Below are 21,285 nucleotides of genomic sequence, written 5' to 3'. Positions count from 1 at the left end.
GGGTTCAAATTTCTACATTAAGGGAAAATTGTCACAAAGGGACAGCAGTCACTGATACGACTGAAGCATCCACACGACTATCTCGCGATTGACCACACTACCCTACTTTTCGTCTTAGTTTTCGCGATAATGTGCCGGCTTGCTCCTCGGGTTGTCTTTTTCGAAATAAGTTTTTTTCTCTCGTTTTATAGAGTCCCCCAAAAGTACACTTAGTGTTACATGTTTCTTCAATTTTTCCGCCCAACGCAGGTCCCCTGTCAACGGCACCGCGCGGAACCCAGCCACCGTTTGCACAATGCTGGCTCTCTTTGCGGTGTGTACGTTGGTCATCGCACAAGCAGCCGCCCAGACGCCGACGACGCAATCAGCAGCGACTACAGCGGCCAGCAGCAGCAGACACAACGACGGGCAAATCACAGGTCTCCGATGAAGCGCTGGAAAGGCACTCAGCGACAAGCGGTACCCACGATGCGGCAGCTCAAGTGTGCCCTCGGCGAGGTACCCTGCGATCCGGTGGGGAAGCGGTTGAAAAGTAAGTAGCGACGAAGGTTTTAAATTCATTTATTGCGTGTACGTATGTTGAGTAAACTAGAGATGAAGGTTCAAACTTGCGATTTCAAAAGCAAATATTTCATAAATAAACAATAATGAAAAATCACAAGCAAAATCAAAAAAAGTTAAAAATGTAGAAAACATGTGAATCTACTAAAAATTAAAAGACCACAAACAACAAGAAAAAACTACTAAGCCTAATTTGCCGAGTTAGCACCAAGAAGCATCAAAATGACATAAAAAACTCCATGATAATCGTTTTTCACCGTAAATGTGGTTTATTATTTATACGGCTGCGCATTATTCGTTCGCAAATGGGTTGTAATTAACTTTTATGTTTCATTTAGAGCATGAACAGTGAACACGGATCCAATCTATCAACCCGCGTTCACTGGAGGCCACCAGCCGCCGACTTGATTACGTGCTAAAATGACAAACTTATTTCAGTTCGATTTATTCGACAGCCCCGGCGCGAGCTGCACATAAGGCGCATTCACACCGCGATCGATCAATTCGCCATTATAATTGTCCTCTACCAGGGCCATTGGTCCACCTTCGTGCGCGTAATGTTCGCGTTGACAGCCCAATCGGGCGGTCAGCAAGGGTGTTAAACGCGCAGCGAAAATAGATTTCAAATTAATGTCTCCATAAATTGAGTATTTCCCCTTTGTCGGGGTTGCCTCTCCCTGCCCCGCCGCTGCTGAACTCATTGCATCTGGACGGTGGCGGTGTGGTCGCTCCCTGACAACGTGCATCGTTCGTGGCACGTTGCCCGATTTGGCGCTGCGCTGGCTGTTCGGCTTTCAGCAAAGGGGCGGACAATTCATTACCTGTGCGGTCATCCCGTAGGTTGTGTTTTCAATAGAACAGGGCAGGATTAGCAACGGGATTTTCGAAGGATTTATTACTCGGAATGCAGAGAGTAGACAAATCATTCAGAATGTTTTAACATCGGATGGTAATGTTTGCTAGATTTAATATGGAAACAAGTGGTCATTTTATCGCAATTGCGCGCAGTTATCCATTCATGAATTAACATTTTTTATTGGCTTTTTCTTATTGGTATTACATCCCCCACTGGGACATTGACGCGTCGCAGCTTAATGTTCATTCAGCACTTCCACAGTTTTTAACTGCGAGGTTTCTAAACCAAGTTACTATTTTTGCATTCAAATATCATGAAGCTAGCACGATGATACATTTATTCCTTGGGAAGTCGAGAAAACTTCCAACCCGAAAATGTTCTAGACCGGAGCTAGATCTAGATCTAGATCGAACCCACCTTCAGCATGGTCTTGCTTTGTAGCCGCGCATCTTACCGCATGGCTGAGGAAGGATTATTTTATTGGACTTTTAAATAGATTCCAGAAATTACAGAAGCATTCCAATTTTTAAATTCTGTGTTATGTTAGATAGAGGTTTTCACCCATGGCACACTGGGAAAAATATTGTCCATAACGCGAATAAATTCAATATCTCGATTCGGCATGGGCGGATTGCGCTGGAATTTTGACACAAATCGTAGAACTTTCTGGGAATCGTGCGGAGCTCCAAGACCTCGATTTGCAACATTAAGTTTTGATGGCAGCCATTGCCATTCGCGAATTTTGGATGCTGTCAGCTACTCGCCTACGCGACACGCCACGAACTGCTTATATTTCCGATGATCAGCACGTAACCAAGCTATAGAACAGTTCCTGAATCACTCCAAATAAAAAGTTACTGAATCTTCTCGGTGGGACTTTCTTCGACAAACTGCTTTATACGAATTTCCAACACTGCTTCTTGTAGCTCTAATATGGGTACCGATAATGGTTTTAGTGGTGCCACCTTTGTCTTTGTCGCAACTAGATTGCATTCCACAACCCCGTATGGATTCGTTATACGGAAATAAGAGACGGCTGCGTAAGCCACCTCACTGTCGTCCACGAACGAGTGCAGTTGAAGCTTCTGATAGTGCTTTATGGTCGCGTTCTCAAAGTAGCATTGAGGAATCTGGTTCTCGCTGATGGTTGGAATCTAGCCTGTCCACTTTTTCCAGCGCTCAAATGCTGCATCATCAATTTGTTCATCCCATCGTGTTCCATTCCGCCAGATATCTTGCAACAACACTTTTCTGTGAACAAGAAAGACACTACACAAGCCCAGAGGGATCAAAGAAACCCATTAAGCACTTCAGCACTTGTTCTTTCGTGGGTCTTTTCATCTCATCTATTAATTTTTTAATTGGTCCTTGTACTAAGCAAAATTCATCCTTCTTGGTCATCCACAGCAACCCCAGTATACGTTCAAACTCCTTGCTGTCTGGACCGATGTTCTTATCAATGAATGGTTTTGTTTCGCCTAGACTAAACAGCACTTCTTCCTTGTTCGACAGCCAGTTACTTAACTCGATACATACGTTTAAATGAATCATCCGCATTTCTTCCAACACGCGTATGGCAAATAAGTGTGGTTATTTGGTCTTCAACGAGTCGTCAATGTAGTGATTGCTAACGATACCTTCAACTGCTCGCGGATACTGGTCTTCAAACTCTTTCGCATTCTTGTTCTTCACGAACTGAGCGGATGCTGGAAAACACATTGCTCCGAAGATAGCCACGTCCATATCATACATTCCTGGCATGTCTAAAGGGCTATTCTACCAGAGAAACCGCAAACCGCAATAGGACGGCTGGTTTTTAAGCTGGTTCTTTAAGTAATAGCGAGTTCAGAGCTATACCTCCTACTTTTGCTGCTGCGTTCCAAACATAGCGGACCTTTTATGGTTTTCGCAAATTTATTACTACTCCCAGCGGTAGATACCAAATCCTATCTCTCTCTGCGCTTGCTAGTTCTGCTTCTGTGGCCCTAAGCGTATATTCCTTTTGCTGGTATTCTAGTAGCTGACGTTGAAGGTTGTCCCGCAACTTAGGATTCATTCGCTTCTCAAGGCACTGCAACCGACGCAGAGCCATGGGGAAACTGTCTAGTAACTGGATTTGATTGCATTTCCACGGTCTCGAATCGGTTTCCATTTCTCATGGTTGTTTCCTCCAAAATCCGCAGCGCACGTTTCTCTTCTTTTGAAAACAGTTCTACCTTCAAATTAGTGGCGACTTCCTCCATTGCGAAGTATTGCTTCACCGTGTTGTGCAGATCTTTATCGCTGGTACAGCCGCATGAGTGAAAGTTTAGTGGGCGGGTTACAGTCCGTTTTGCATGTCCCCCATACCAACCTAATCTTGTTTTCGCCGCAACGGGTTCCCGATGATTACCTTCCTTCACTTTTACTGGCAGAATCAAGTTCAGATTATTTACTCCTATGAGAATCCGAGGAACGATATCCTCATAGCTCGCTATCGGCAGCCCACGAAGATGATTGTATCTCTCTCCTAGTTTATCATTGTTTCGGAAGCGATTCCATACAGGTTACATTGCCTGTCCACATAAGGCACAGTACTGGTCGGTTTTCACCGCCAACACCAAGTTGCTCTACCAGTTGCTCCTCAATTAACGTCAGCTCGGATCCGTCGTCCAAAAACGCACATGTGTTGACGTCTGCACTGGATTCGAAGAGAGTGATCGGAATGATCCGGGAGAATACCTGTTGATCCTTCTGTTGATGAGTGTGCTTCTCGCCGTATGCTATTTGCGGTGAACGGGTGAGAGAAGTGTCAGTTCTCATCGAGTGAAATAGAGGATGGTGAATACACTGAATACACTTCCAACGATCATTCACTGTTAACGACTTCAAATTTAAACTTTCCTTAATGATGACTGATGAACTTTGTTTAACTTAAAAATCACTTTAATGAAGATATATCAAAAAATCAAAAAAATTCACAACATTTCTTTTAGCATCAGGAGGTGTTGATGGATTAATTGTTGCGATATTTCATGATCGCTGCTCGGTTGAGCAGGGGCAATTTAAGGTGAAGTCTGGTTTGGCTTACCTTGTGCTGGTTGTACGGGGGGCTGAGGGGGGCTTTTACGTATTTTATCCGGGCGCTTATCCCACTGGGTCTGGTGAACAGGCTTCGTCACTTTGGGAATCGCTCCTTTGTTCTTCGCTGGACCCGGGGTTTTGAGCGGTTGATTCGATGAAGCTACCGGATTCGGACGTAACGAACGCTCTGTTGTCATCAGCTGGACCTAAGGCGCCTTCTACATGACAATAGCCTCTGTTGATCGTATGACATCCTGGGTCTCATCTCTCCCGTCTCTGTGAGAACCGTGCACAACTTACCCTCAACAGTGTTCCTAGAACCATCAGTTCAATTTATTTTGGAATGATTTCTGTTAGCATAGTACTAGCCAGAAATCATGCGTTTGTAATTGTAGGAAAATGACTTTCCAACTTCTCATTTCAATGACTGCATTAAATAATAACCAGAAACTAAAGACAACAAATCAGAACAAAATGAATTGGCCATGGATGCTCCCTACATCCGAACATAATATCTTTTAGTGAGATTGTTTCAACATCTTTGAAACACAATTTTAATTTTGGAACTAAAACTAAAAATAAATGCTGTAGGGGAAGATACCCCAAAACAATCTCTACCCCCCCTCTTACAAAACGCCTGTTTTGTATTCGCTCATATTTCCTGTATTTGAGATGTTCGTAACAAAACTAGAGCTAAAACTATGCATCTTAGGCGAATAAAGTGTCAAAATAATCGAAAGGAAGGTAGGAAAAACCGAAATGTTCCACATTTTGATGAACATTTAACATTTTGGCGAGGCAAAACGCCCTAGTGGAACTAACCTGCAATGTACTACGAGTCTCCACGCACATTCTAAGGAGGAGGAGGAGGAGGACCCTTTCGCTAGACGAAATGGCGATGGCCGTGGTGGGTCAGATAAAGTGCCGGTCGAAGTGAGAATAGCGGAGGCCAGACAATGGAGGTGATTTCTGATGTTTCGGATGTGATCATGTCCTTCCTCGATACACGCGTAAACTATAGTAAGGATCTGAAACAGGCCGTACTGGCCCTCTGCGCTCCAGTCATGAAGACGAAGTCGGAATGGAAGACTTTGCTAGAAGCCAGTAAGAAGGCCATTTTTACTGAGGAGAAGGTGTCGGCGGTGATCCAGACGGAAAAGGCCAGGGAGGAGGCCGAAACGAAGATTCGTCTCCGTACTGAGGAGAAGCGGCTGGTGGAGATCCAGACTGTGGAACTCCAAAAGCAGATGGCCATCAGCGGTGCAACTCCGAAGCTAAGTAAGGTCAGGCAGGTGGCGGACCTGAATGTAGCTCAAACCCAAGTAGCACACGCAACATTTTCCAAAAAGCAACTTGTTTCTATTCAGTTTCATCAAAGGCATTGAAAAAACATCAAAGCACGAAAAAGTTGCATCAAGATGACAAAAACGTTCGAGTTGTGATTAATGTTTCATTAACATTGCAATGCAGTACGTATTTGACATTTGGAAACAAACAACCAAAGAATACAAGAATCGTGTTGCAAACACGAAACAAAATCATCAAGTTGCATATTTTTTACCATGTAACTTCAATGCATCTTTCAAAATTTATTTGTTTGTTTGAATTGAGTTGCAGATAAGTTGAGTGTGTCTTCATGGTTAATTTAGCATCATTCAATGTTTTGAAAACTCACATTTTTTTCCGGTGATGGTGTGTGGCAGTGAAATAGTGCTGGTATGAACTATGCAAATACAATATGCAATTGCTTTTAACTTATCGCAGTAGGCCTTGCATGGACGTCAACTGAAAGCCACGCCAACAGCAATCGAAGCAATCGAGACAAGCCGTTGTTCAGTCATACGAAGTGAGTGATCAGAATCAGGAGACTCCCGCTTGCCTATCACAATAATAAACTTCACAGATGGTGCAATCAAGTAACAGAAAACTCCAGTAAAAAACTTCATAATCGTATGGTTTTTTTATGGTAAGTCAACATGCAGTCCCTTCGAAGTGTTGAATGGTGCTGTGGTAGAGTGAAGGACTATCAATCACAGGATCCATAAAACGAATCCAATTTTATATTTTTATTTTATTTTTTCCAATATAGTATTTTGAAACATTATTGCAATTTCACTGCAATCGAAGGATGTTTCCGTAGGCTCCACTTCTTGCGCTTTTTAGATTGTAAGAGAGTTATATTTGATGGCACATACGCAAAGACTATATCTTACCGAATAGTTGCAACACAGTGAAATGTTCAGTAGTGAAACAAGTTGTGCTGCTTGGGAAGGGTGCCATCTACGAGGAGAGATGCGGAAACTCGCCGAGAGAGGATTGAGCGGACAGTTGGCCTTAACGATCAACGAAAAACAGTACTTTCACCAAAAAAGGGGAACTGAGGATCGCCGGGAGGAAGACCTGCCGTGGATGGAGGTCATGAATCTCAAAAAGGCGAAGCGAAGTCGTCAACCACTGCTAATAAGGATAGAGCCCGTGCGAAAAAGGATGCGCCTTCCAAAGGCAATGGCAAACGAAATGACAGAGGTGAGGCGATTATTGTCAAGACGGACGATAAAAGCTACGCCAACGTCTTGAATACTATGAGATGCAACGAAAAGCTCTCTAGTCTAAGAGGAGATGTCGACTGCACCCATTACGCGGAAAGGCGAGATGATTCTCGTCTAGAAGCGGGATGCTACTCAGAAGAATTCTGAGTATGAAAAGTTGGCAGAGAAAGTCCTGGGAAATTGGGTTCAAGTTAGAGCCATATGCCCAGTTTCGAATATCCAGACGCACTGAGAGATCAGTGCAATATCGAGATCCAGGAATCCGCGATTCGGTTACGCAAAGGCTATGCGGGAATGCAGGTTGCCTCATTCTAAGTACCTCTGGCCGAGGCCAAAAAGGTGCTGAATAAGGCAAAACTGAAAGTGGGATGGTCGGTGTGCTCGTTGAACACAAGCCAACCAATTCACGCCTGTTATAGGTGCTTTGGCAACGGTCATACATCTTATGACTGCAAGGGGCCTGACCGCAGTAAGCTATGCAGTAGGCTGCACCAAGATATCTGATCGGTCCCCCGCGCACAGACAACAGGCATGTTACCGGCTTCCACAAATGATGTGCCTTCGTATTTCACGATTAACATTGTTATCAGCCATTAACAAGGATCCAAGGTAGACGAATTCCTCGACCACCTCGAATGTATCCACGTCTATCGTAACACTGCTTCCCAGGCGGGCCCTGTCGCGCTAGGCTCCGCCACAAGCATGTACATACAGTCGACTCTCTACATCTCGATGTTCTGTATCTCGATATCTTTCCCTATGTCGATGGTTTCCTCGGTCTCTTCAAACTACATACATTTGGGCACTCCACATCTCGATAACCTCCCTATCTCGATATCTCTCTATCTCGATGTATTATTATTATGTATTCAGACTAAGGCCGAGGTTGCCTGGGCGGTATATAAGAGTCTTCTCCATTCGGCTCGGTCCATGGCTACACGTCGCCAACCACGCAGTCTACGGAGGGTCCGCAAGTTATCTTCCACCTGATCGATCCACCTTGCCCGCTGCGCACCTCGCCTTCTTGTGCCCGTCGGATCGTTGTCGAGAACCATTTTCACCGGGTTACTGTCCGACATTCTGGCTACGTGCCCGGCCCATCGCAGTCGTCCGATTTTCGCGGTGTGAACGATGGATGGTTCTCCCAACAGCTGATGCAATTCGTGGTTCATTCGCCTCCTCCACGTACCGTCCGCCATCTGCACCCCACCATAGATGGTACGCAGCACTTTCCTTTCGAAAACTCCAAGTGCGCGTTGGTCTTCCACGAGCATCGTCCAGGTCTCGTGTCCGTAGAGAACTACCGGTCTAATTAGCGTTTTGTAGATTGTCAGTTTGGTACGGCGGCGAACTCTATTCGATCGGAGCGTCTTGCGGAGTCCAAAGTACGTACGATTTCCAGCCACTATGCGTCTCCGAATTTCTCTGCTGGTGTCATTTTCGGCAGTCACCAGTGAGCCCAAGTACACAAATTCTTCTACCACCTCGATTTCGTCACCACCGATGCAAACTCGCGGTGGGTGGCTCACATTGTCTTCTCTTGAACCTCTTCCTATCATGTACTTCGTCTTCGACGTGTTGATGACTAGTCCGATCCGCTTAGCTTCCCTCTTCAGTCTGATGTAGGCTTCCTCCATCTTCTCAAAGTTACGTGCCATAATATCTATGTCGTCGGCGAAACCAAATAGCTGGACGGACTTATTACAAATTGTACCACTCGTGTTAATCCCTGCTCTTCGTATTACCCCTTCCAAAGCGATGTTGAATAGCAAACACGAAAGACCATCACCTTGCCTTAACCCTCTGCGGGTTTCGAAGGGACTCGAGAATGCCCCTGAAACTCGAACTACGCACATCACCCGATCCATCGTCACTTTGATCAACCGTGTCAGTTTATCCGGAAAACCGTGTTCGTGCATTAGCTGCCATAGCTGGTCCCGATCGATTGTATCATATGCGGCTTTGAAGTCGATGAATAGATGATGTGTGGGCACGTTGTATTCGCGGCATTTCTGCAGTACTTGGCGAATGGCGAACACCTGGTCCGTGGTGGAGCGTTCGCCCATAAAACCCGCCTGGTACTGCCCACGAACTCCCTTGCAGTTGGTGCTAGTCGACGGCATAAAATTTGGGAGAGTACCTTGTAGGCGGCGTTCAGCAATGTGATTGCGCGGTAGTTGCTACAATCCAGCTTATCGCCCTTTTTGTAGATGGGACACACGACACCTTCCATCCACTCCTGCGGCAAAACTTCCTCCTCCCAAATCTCTCTATCTCGATGTGTTCTGATCATATTTTGCTCTGGATTCACTCTCCTTATGTCGATATGTTCAAATTTTTAGGCTACTAGACCATCTGTGGACAATAACAAACATATCAACAACATGATATGACATTTGTTTTGTTGTCGTTTTTCATAGCAACGAGCTTTTTTGGATCTAGTGCCCATTTCAATTTTCCTTCCATTCCTCGATCTCTCCCTATCTCGATGGTCCCTTCAATATCGAGATGTGGAGAGGCGACTGTACTTTGTTTTTGATGCATTCACCAGCAGTCCAACTTTTGTTGTTTCACGTTTTAGGCGGGTGCACAGTTCTGCCACCTTTGTGAATTTTCGGCCGACAATGTCCATGTCATCCGCGAAACAAATGAATTGACTGGATCTGTTGAAAATCGTACACCAGCTGTTACACCCGGCTCTCCGCATGACACCATCCAGCGAAATGCTGACAACAGGCACGAAAGTCCATCACCTGGCTTAGTCCCCGGCGTGATTCGTACGAACTTGGATTACCAGTCAAACATTAACCTCCCAACCTACAACACATAAATTGACGACTTGAATATTATAAATGATGATTCTCGACGCTCAGCCCTAATATCGATACCATAAGATTCGCAAGAACATTAATACGTTAAACAAAAATAGGAGATTAGCGAGGCAGATGGGTCTTTGTAGTTTCCGAAAACATTCCAAGATTTTTTATCATTTAAATTTTAGTTTCCTCTCCTTTAAATATAAAGGTTTTGCCGAAGCTTTCTCAAATATCAAGAAGTCTAGCGTGAAAGTTCAAAATTTGCGGGAAATGGCAGCATTGCAAAATCCTTTAAACATTTTACCAGATAAATCTGCAAAAAGAAATGCATGCTCAAACTGTGTAAAAAAACCTTGGAAATCTTAAAGGATTGATCATTTGCTGAGAAATTCTATTGAAAAAATCAGGATTTATTGAAAATTCTTCGGTTACCTAAGCATCCAGTGTCCATCATAAATATTATAGCCCTGTTTGTCTGCCCGGTGACTAGCCAACCAGACGCAGCACGCGGGGAAATTCTCACAAAAAATAAAATATATTACACTTCAATTCTTTTTTACTATCAGATGCAGAAAATAAAACCAGTGACAACCTTAGACAATCAGACACAGCATTTGATGATTTTTTTTTAATGCTATTATATCAGTTATATTGAAAAAAAAAAAACACTTGCCACGGGCGCGTCACAAATAAACTAGTTTGAAATATAAACAATTTGTTCTAACTTTTATGTTGTCGCAATATTAAGACTGTACCGGTCCTGACAACGCGGTTTTGTAATAAACGAGGCTATTGCGATTGAATGGTACTGCAAGTCAAACGTTGCTCTCTATTACTTGGCCATGACTATGGACGGTGACCAATGACAAGCCTGCTGCGACGAACCGTGGGCTCCGAGATGGCCATGATCTGCATATTGACGAGTTTGTTTACAATTGCCTCCTTCTTGCAGATTATATTAGATTTCGTGCCATACAAATCTTTTTGCCTGTTTTTGTTTAAAGTACTTCTTCGATATCTGCCAGAAATGTACGAAACGTGACATAAGCTCGGATTTAAGAACGAACTTTTCGGAATCTAATTTTGTTTCACCTCACGTTTTCAAGGGCACCGCTATCAATATTGAAGCAACAAGCAACTATCAAGAACCCTTACTTGGGAGATATTTTGTTCCGTTAGGGGCCCCACAAACTCTCCGATGTGTTGTACAACTTGTACTGTCCAAAAGTCATACTCAACCGACTCAACCAAATTTCCTGGGGGCGGTGCCAAAGTTGTACAACACGTTCTCTACCAGGCCTCCAGTAATGGGGTAGTCCGATTGATTTCGGACGTGTGTAGTAGAGCTGATGCTTTTCGTATAGGTGTGCCAGTAGTAGTGCCGATGACAGCTCTAGATGGGAAACGGGCAACGACTTTTTGTTTTTCTTTAAGTTCTAGATTGAAGCTACTCGAGATTTGTAGATCAGTAGATGCAATGTACAATTCCGTCTTCTGCTTCTTCTTATATGACATTCCATCTGGAACTTGGCCTGTTTTTTTAACTTAGTATTCTATTAGCATTTCCTAAGCCCAAAGAATGTTTCCCACCCAAAAACATACTGGACCGGAACGAGAATTGAACTCACCATCACCGGATTGAAAATCCCACGCCTTTGCTCCCTTTGGCTAAATGGAGATCCGAAGTTGAAGACATGAATCTTTAAATTCCAGATCGTTCATCAATTAATAATAGCGCATACGAATTTGGATCTTACAAAAACTCTGATTAATTTAGATTCTTTGGAATGCTTGGATTCCGAAATACTAAATGCAATGAAATGAAATTTCTGAACAAAATTTAATTCGGACCTCGTAAGAAGACATACGCTCAACTTCAGTACCGATGTATGGTGAAAATCAGCATTTTCTCACCTTTTTGCTGAAGCCGAAATGATTTTTGCAATTTGAGGGTCGTTGCAAGGGTGCACACAGTTGTATCTTAATTTTAAGTGACCTCACAATTAATTTATGAAATACTAAATAAATATCATTCCGTATGATTTACTAAAGGTCAGTGGTTCACCCTAGAAACACATCCGTTATGCCTATTAACTACTATGTCTTCAGTAAGTGTCTCCTGTTAAGACATTACAAGTGAACGATTACCACTTACGGCTAATTTCTTTTCCTCCGCTTAGAACTTGAAGCCTAACCATTAGGTAAGGTAAAGCAAAGGTAATGGAATTGACCATAAGAAAAAACGTTGAACAATTTTCTGTGATAATCCAACAATATAAATAAAGATAAAACAATGCATTCACAAGACAATAAATTAAGAATTTTCGGACATCTCAAACAGTTTTATATACTATCGAGTAAAATGTTTGCTTTCGCTTCCAATCAAACATCCTCCTATATCTATACTCAGTTCGCTTGTTTTCAATCCTTACATTCAAACAACGCTTCACTTTCCACAGGTTTGGCCCCATTCGTGTTGCGAGGAGCATGCCCCCAGTGCACCCCGACGGAGACAACCCAGATCAAAAAGACCTTGGCCCATCTGCAGCGAAATTTTCCCGCCGAGTGGAACAAGCTGGTGCAAACCTATGCGGGCTAGAGACGCTCTCGATACCAAAACGGAAATGCCAACAATTGTACAAAATAAAACAAAAAAAAATGAGCTTCGCAAATAAGTGGGGTGGAAGGCGCTAGTGGAAGTTTTCCCTCCTGGGGCTTTTGGAAACGGGGATTAGCATGGCGAAACATCAAAAGGAGCAAAAAATAAAACCGTCGGAAACGACACAGAACTTATTACGACAGAGCACCAGCAGCAGCGGCGCGGCAGCTGATAAAACATTTTAAATAGGGAAATTTCAAGCGTGGAAATTCACTAGCGATAAGGAGTAAGGCAAAGTGATAATAAATTATTACGCTCGGCTGAGCGGAACCACTTGGATATGAATCTCTGCGAGTTTGCTCCGATGAGCGAGAGGATCAGTTTTTGCCCAATTGTCTATCACAGCTCTTTTGTTCTGTTCTGATTAACCACATGGATAATGTATTAATTAAACGGAAAACCGACCCCTATCGGATACACTATGATTGTATTCAGGCAAGTAAAACAATTCCAATCCATATGTTCGGTATTGCGTTTCGACGAACGCTCATCAATACAATATTCAGCGGCGCATATTTCTTCCTTCATTGCTCTTAATAACCATTCGATTCAGGAAACGTAAAGTTCTCAACTTCCCCGTTAGCCGCTGACCCACTTTCTTGAATGGCTCATTATTTCTCGCTAGGAATGGTTATGTTATCCGATCGCTTCCGTTCGAGTCGGAACGGCCACGGCAGAATGAACATTTATCGCTATTAACAATTCACAAATTGCACCGCTTTTCAAGGTTTTACAAATTTACAAGACAAAAAAAAGCTCTTCCGGGTATCTCGATTTTTCCTACGCCACCCCACTCGTGCAGAAACGATTAGTTTTTCGCTACGCTTTTCCTTCCAATGACTGCTCATGCCGCATAGTGGCCGGAAGCCGAATGTTATGCGTTTTATTATACAATAATTCTAAATTGATACACAAATAGTTTTGATTCCACTGGTAGAAAGTTTCAGAATAATGTTGGGATACTGTGACAATTTATTGACTATCTTGGTAATAATTGTTCAATGATGTGCAAAACAAATAGCAAACGCTACCATAGTATTCTGCAAGGCGCACGTGAAGGACAAAATTTCAAAAACATCAATGTAGCCCTTTCCTGCATATTGGTTAGGCGATTTTTTGACTGCTTATTCATAAAAAAAACTGGTTTTCAAGCCGCCAGTTTCATTCAACGTCATTCTGGGAGTAGAAAGGGTCCATTTCTACACACTATCACATTCAGGGGCACATAACTCCAAAAGCAAGCAACAGGCAACAGCAACTGTAAGTATTTGACCAACGCCGTTATCGATCTAAATTTGAGGGCTACTAATCCCAACCTTCACTTGGATCGTAGTGCAATTCACACCAGCTCTGATCATTGACAAGTCCGATCCACTTAGCTTTTTTCTTCAGCATGAATTAAACTATCTCTATCTTTATAAAGTTACATCCAATAATATCTGCCATACCCTTTTAGACATAAATGCGATACGCATAATCAAACACCTACAGGGTGTTCAATAAGTTCGAATACACTTTAAAAATATGTTGAAAAAAATAAAAATGCTAAATATTCTTTTCTGATTCAGTTTTTATTGAAGCAATCTTTATTGAGAACCTTTACGACATATTGGGTGGGAGCACTCCTCCTTTGTGCTGTACTTTTTTTTAATCTTTATTTATATGTTATTTTAATCAACAGATTAAGTTCAACACCGAATTCTTTGTGCTGTATGACGAGCTTGAGACGTTTCTCAAATGAATCGCATGTGGCACGCACCTGGTCCATCGGCATCTCGTCCCAAATCTTGAAAATGAGCTTCTTAACCCGTTTCGGTCTGACCTAGAAATCAAAATTGAAATAACCCGTGTAGGCTCATTTTTCGTCCGATTACCATGAAATTTTCAGGGAAGAAGCGTCATCATGTCTATTTTTTGGTACATGGCTTGATTTCAATCCGGCCGGATTTATTACGGGGGGGTCCTGGGTCAGATGCGGTCAAAAACGGGTCATTTTTTTAAAACCATTGATAAATGAACGAAAGTGACCAGAATGCTGATGCAAACGTGGTCAATCATCATTGACCAGCATCAGAAGTTAGTTTTGATAAATTTGAATCACCAGGACATGGTTCCGGATGTTCCAAGAACCTGGTTCCCTGGAGTATCCCTGGGGTGGTGGACACTTTTCAAGTGAACACAACCCAGTCTTGCGACATATCAAACTTCATGGTTTTGGAAGAAAATCCTAATAGATGAGTTTTTGGGAGGTTTTGGACACATTGGCCACATCCGGAAGTGTTCCCGGGATCCTGGTTCCCTCAAGGAAGTGGACAAATTTCGATTAGCATCGAAACCCATCTTGCGACATATCAAGCTCAATGATTTTGAAAGAAACGCACAACACATAATTTTTTTAGAGGTTTTGGACACATTGGCCTCGTCCGTAAGTGTTCCCGGGAGCCTGGTTCCCTCAGGGGACCGGAAAAAATTCAATTAGCACCGCAACCTATCTTGCGACATGTCAAGCTCCATGATTTTGAAAGACAAGCTCAATAGATGAGCTTTTGAGAGGTTTTGGACACAATGGCCACATCCGGAAGTGTTCACGGGAATTTGGTTCCCCCAAGAAGTGGTCAAATCTTGCCTAGCACTAGAACCCATCTTGCGATACATCAACCAGGCTCTCGGGAACACTTACGGACGAGGCCAATGTGTCCAAAACCTCTCAAAAAATCATGTGTTGTGCGTTTCTTTCAAAATCATGGAGTTTGATATGTCGCAAGATGGGTTTCGGTGCTAATCGAGATTTGTCCACTTTCTTGAGGGAACCAGGATCCCGGGAACACTCCCGGATGTGGCCAATGTGTCCAAAACCTCCCAAAAACTCATCTATTAGGATTTTCTTCCAAAACCATGAAGTTTGATATGTCGCAAGACTGGGTTGTGTTCACTTGAAAAGTGTCCACCACCCCAGGGATACTCCAGGGAACCAGGTTCCTGGAACATCCGGAACCATGTCCTGGTGATTCAAATGTATCAAAACTAACTTCTGATGCTGGTCAATGATGATTGACCACGTTTGCATCAGCATTCTGGTCACTTTCGTTCATTTATCAATGGTTTTAAAAAAAATGACCCGTTTTTGACTGCATCTGACCCAGGACCCCCCCCTTAATAAATCCGGCCGGATTGGCACCATGGTCAAATCAATCATGTACCAAAAAATAGACATGATGACGCTTCTTCCCTGAAAATTTCATGGCAATCGGACGAAAAATGAGCCTACACGGGTTATTTCAATTTTGATTTCTAGGTCAGACCGAAACGGGTTAAGTTGATCCATAGTGCGCACTTTATGTTGCTTCTGCTTGGCCACTTTATTTATGTATGTATGACCATACATAAAATTCCAAGAGATTGAGGTCCGGGGAGCTGGGAGGCCACAAAGACTTATCGAGAAAATCAGTCAAATTTTCCGGCACCACGCTTGGACGATATTCGCCGTGTGGGCCGGTGCGCCGTCTTGGTAAAAGACGTAATGATCATTTCCGTAGATGTCCCGAAGTGCCGAGGCCACAAACTTCTCTAGAATCTTGGTCTTATAGCCTTATAATACGCGGCGTTGATTTTCACGTTTTATTGATGAACACCAGTGGGAGCTTCCCACGCCTGGTCCCCCTAAACTATCACCGACGCTGTGCTCTGGAACCGCGGAATGCTGGCCAACGCCGGCGCCCACAACCGAAAACATTAACTCCTGACCTGTGTGCCGCAAAAGTATCAGTTTGGCTCGGTTCAGCCTCTTCTTCGTTGTAGCTTCCGGTACTTCGTGAACCTTGCGCCCAGGTCTTTCGTCATGATAGGCCACATCGTCCCGGTCGACACATTTAGATCTGAAGCGGACTTCCGAATCGAGTGGTTCATTTTTCGTCGAACCCGCCGTCTCATCACCTTAATGGCTGCTGGTGTCCTTACCGAACAAGGCCTCCCGTTTCTCGCACGGTCCTTGGCCTCCCGGTACCATCAGATGGTGGTATACATGAAATACCGCCTTACCCCGTGGGATTTCAACCGCCGGAATATGTAACCGGGTCGCTCACTTCTCGTAAACAACTTCACTACGATGTCGCGGCACATCGTGCACAAAAAACAAAAAAAAACACATGACAACAAGCACATTGGTTAGCCCAGGGCTACCCAACGTTCGGCCCGCGGGCCGGATGCGGTCCTTGACTCCATTTTTTGTGGCCCGCGGTGTGTATGAAAATATTCATTATAACCGACCCGAAAGCTTTTCTATCTGACTCGAGAAGCTCCCTCTTATTATTCATTAATAAATACTGCGAGTTATTACTGATTAAAAAATAAAATCTGGGTAAGCACGGAGTCGAATAATGCAGCACGGGCCAGTTTTGCCGTTAATGAGATTTTGACAATACGGATGAAACCTTTTCCGAACAGAACTTGTTAAAAAATACAATCGGCTGTTGGTGATATCGTGTGCTTTTAAGAAAAAGCCTCTTTCAGTAGTATTAGTTTCTTGTAAAGCACGGTGAAGAATTAATATTCTCACAGAAGATTTGAAAACTACGTTACGCGAAAATCGACCTGCTTCTGATTCTACCTGCTCGCAATAGATGAAAATACTCAATGTAAAAAATAAGGCACATGTAGCTGTCTTCATAAGGGGAATTTGTGATCAGCTTCAATTACAGAGGAATTAGCAGCTTTGATCCCAATGAAGGAAACGACTTCCGGTATTGACCTGGGGAAAACTGTTAAGACCTGTAGGAAGGAGCTTGAACTCTGTGGGCTGTGAAAACTTAAAGGCCTAACAACTGATGCTGTGACACTTGAAAATAAAAGCAATTTGTTTTTTCTTCAATCAATTGTTAATCAGCAACAAAAGTTAATTTGTGATATTTATCTGCACTTTACAGATAAAATTGTGTGTCGAAAACTGAAACAGTTCTGGCAAATCTGTTGAAAATGCTGATGAACTCAAAGCCTTTCGACAGTAGTTTTCAAGCCTTTTTGCAGAACACAGTTCATCAACACCGTTTACTGATGTGAATAATGCAGCTGGAATGTTTCAAATGTTATCTCCATACAACAAATACAACAACGAGCTCAAATCTAAATTTCAGAAAGACACATCTCTTGTAAGATATTCTTGGTGAACAACTCTTATCAAGAATGAAAGCAGTAAAAAGTAATTGTTGATCTTCATAGTCTGCTTGCAAAATTCGATCACCGATGTGAAACCAATATGTGTCGAGTATCGGAAAGATGTTAGCAATTCCATGTCCCGTTAAAAGAAAATAGGCACACACAAAAATATTGTTCAAACGCAATAAAATCGTGTTTTTAGTACTTCTCTAAGAATTTTTTGGACGTTCTGTAAAACTAAATGCCATTCTAAAAAAAAATATTTTATTTTAGTTATTTTGAAAATGCCTAAAATTATGTATCGAATATTTTCTGGCCCGCCAACAAGTGGTCAATCTGAAAATTGGCCCGTGGCTTGAAAAGGTTGGGCAGGCTTGGGTTAGCCTATTCATTCATTTCATTTATTTAGCTTACATCTAAACAGATAACACTGAATCAACAATTTGACGCCACAATACACGGTTTGAAGCCGCATATCTCTATCCTCGAATACGCCCCACGCTCGCCAAGTTGTTTTGCACCTGATGTGCCCAGCTTGTTCGCTGTGCTCCATGCCGTCTCGTACCCGTACCCCTCCCTTACCACGTTATTGCAGAGCTCTGGCGTGGCGGACCTATATTTTCTCGCGCGACTCGTGGGACCAAAATGTGGAACCAAACAAAAAAAAACAAATTTGAGTGGAGAGGAAGAAGCGTCTGACGGAGCCGGTTATGATGACATCGATCACGTAGTTTGGTTCTGCTCGGAAAATGACGCCTCCAGAGACTGACTATTGGATACCCTAGTGGCCCGAGGTGAACAACCCTTCAGGGAAATTCGAGGTGTTTTGGGGGATCGTGATGCGGTCTATATGCAGGCCATTTATAGTTTCATTTGTGATTCTGACATCAAAATCTATTTTTTTTTTTCTGTCAAAGTTTTTTTTTTGTACTCTGTCTCTATGTTCCGTAGATCTTCGTTACTCAGGCCATCCGGAAGACGCTCCCAGTAGAACCAATCCTCGAGCACGACGACACGCCACATCGTCCCTTACGCCAAATGCCCGGATGAGCAGCCGAAATTCCTTGATTCCGAATCCTAAGCCTCGTCCATCCTTAAATATTGTAAACTAACCTCGAATCACCACGAGTACGCTGGCTCCTATCACTCTCTTACTAACTGAAAAAAATGACATTGATTGTATATATCACAAAGAAATATGGCTCCGTAAAGTGTTATACACGCCTGAGCCTACCAAATAAACGAACTTGGAAAAAAAAAGAAGCGTCTGACGAAGTGGCCTTAACAGGTCGCCCCACCGATCGATCGCCAGGGTAGGCGATACAGAAGAGCGTGGCAGGTCGGAGGAGCCGTTCATCGAGATCAAGACGGACGGAGCTACCCTGACCAGGGCCATCACGGAAGTGATGACCAACCACAAGGAGAATGGAGGCCAAAAAATGGAGGTGTTTACAGACGTAATGGACGTAATTAGGGCTTCCATTCCTGGAAACGATTTCCCGGGAAATCATATTTCCCGGGATTCCCGATTCCCGGGATTTGTGTATCAGTTTCCCGAATTTGCCGGGAAATGAACATACTAAAATAATTTGTAATAACAGTCTTTTTTTTTTTTTTAATTTGATGATAACGGTTTTTGGGGTATCAATTACATTTTTTTACTAGCATCATCTCACTATTTGTTTTCCTTTTGAAGTTTATGAATTTAAGTCATACTGAAAATGCTACAGAATCATACGGTGCATTCCAACACGTGTTGAAGGGAGACAAAGAACCAGTTTATATATATCGTTCGTTAATTCAGTAGGTCCAAACGTCGGTAAGCGTTGTGAAGTCGAATTAAAAATTTAGTGTCTGTGGTGAAACAGCAGAGCTACTAATGTTCGCAGATATTCAGGCAATAGTAGTGACCGCTTTGGCAAGTTTGTCCTATTATTGTCAATGGTATTTTAAGACCTTCAATCCTTTTTGAGTCAATTCCCGAACAGACTCATATTCCGAAGACTCGTTTGTATTTTGGGATATTTCTGAAAAATTTCATTTTTTCATTGAATATTTTATAATATTGGTGGGCTAACAGATCTTGATGGAAAAACAGATTTAAGGTTTTTAGTATGCGATCATTACAACTGGCTTACAACAAATACTCGCAAAACTTTTGCAATTTGATGCGCTTCAAGTGCTGTTCGGCATTTCAAGCAAAGGAAGAATTCTCATTTCAAATATTTCATTCATCTGCTTTAAATACATTCGAAGACACTGCAGATCTTACTTTTGAGCCAGAGCAGATGCTGATACCTATGACATGGCGAACGTTTTGTAGAAGGAGTTAACGCTTTTCAAACTGAACAAAAACTTTCTCAGGCTTTCAACTACTTTTTCATCATTTGAGGACAAAATAGCAAGAATCACTGATGTAGAATGTATATTTTCGAAATCATATTTTACGACAAAATTTAAACTACGATTTTGAATTTAGTTTCGAGAATTTTTTTTATTTCCCGGGACCCGGGATTTTTTTTATTTCCCGAGATAATTATTTCATTTCCCGTTTCCCGGGAAGTTGATTCCCGGGAAAAATGGAAGCCCTAGACGTAATCATGTCCTTTCTGGACAACGGCGGGAAGTACAGCAAGGACCTTAAGAAGTCCGTGCCGACCCTCTGCAACATGGGTGAAGAGGCAAAGCAGGAGTGGAAGTCCTTGCTGCAGGCAAGTAAGGAGGCGGAACGAAAGATCCACCAACATACTGATGAGAAAGAGTTGGCAGTGAGCCAAGCGGTGGAGGCCAGGAAGGCAGCTGAGACGAGAATTCGAGTCCTTACAGAAGAAAAGCAGCTGGCAGAAAGCCAGACTGTAGGAATCCGCAGACGCATGACTGTTACTGGAACAACTCCAAAGCTTAGTAAGGTCAGTATGGCAACCGACCTGAAAAGAGCTAGCGCCAAGCCGGTATTGCACGAGAAGAAGGCTACTAAGATCCGTCGGGAGACGGTTGAGTAGGTAGCCGGCCCTAAGGAACGACGGAAACCAGTTCCTCCTTCTACGAGTACTACCGAAGTTCACCAGGAGGAAGGCTTGCCCTGGAGGGAAGTTGTGAATTCCAAAAAGGCGAAGAAGGAGCGAAAAGCAGCAAGAGAGGCGTAGGCGTCATTGGCCAAGAAGGGGAGTGCCCATAGAGGAAAGGGCACACCTTCCAATGGTCATGGCAGGAAGGACAGAGGCGAAGCAATTATCGTCAAGGCTGATGGTAAGAGCTATGTAGACGGGGACCGCAGAACGCAGAAGGGCGAGATGATACACGTCCTGAAGCGGGATGCCACGCGGAAGAGTTCCGCGTATAAAAAGTTGTCAGAAGAGGTGCTGGGTGATGCGGTTCAGGGAAGAGCGCTATGCCTAGTAGAGGTAATCCAATGCCGAGGCCTGGACGAAATTACCGAAGCTGCACTGAGAGCTCAGTGTGACGTTGAGATCCAGGATACTGCGATTCGGTTTGGAAAGGTTGTAAGGAGGGTCCTGGAAGGGCCTCTAAATTCTAGCTTACGCGCCAGACGACCGTAGTCGACTGCTAGAATTCTAGATCGGTTTTGCCCTGCTAGCTAATGCTCCCAACACTTCCAACAACCCCACC

At 43.3% G+C, this 21,285-nt stretch overlaps 2 protein-coding genes across 2 annotated transcripts in view; both read left to right on the top strand.

Moving 5' to 3' along the window:
- The window catches only part of LOC134221610 (uncharacterized), a 637,051-nt gene that overhangs the window by 403,862 nt on the left and 211,904 nt on the right, over nucleotides 1-21,285 (top strand). The gene's annotated exons all lie outside the window — the stretch shown is intronic.
- Nucleotides 292-12,789, top strand: LOC134226030 (putative odorant-binding protein A10). The gene is made up of 2 exons (XM_062706539.1): nucleotides 292-532; nucleotides 12,305-12,789. The coding sequence occupies exons 1-2, from the start codon at nucleotides 427-429 to the stop codon at nucleotides 12,442-12,444; spliced, it is 246 nt and encodes an 81-aa protein (XP_062562523.1). The 5' UTR covers nucleotides 292-426; the 3' UTR covers nucleotides 12,445-12,789.

Source organism: Armigeres subalbatus, chromosome 3 (genome assembly GCF_024139115.2).
Source record: "Armigeres subalbatus isolate Guangzhou_Male chromosome 3, GZ_Asu_2, whole genome shotgun sequence".
Lineage (NCBI taxonomy): Eukaryota > Metazoa > Arthropoda > Insecta > Diptera > Culicidae > Armigeres > Armigeres subalbatus.
Note: the sequence above shows the minus strand (reverse complement) of the source record. Positions and strands in the feature narration are given on the sequence as shown.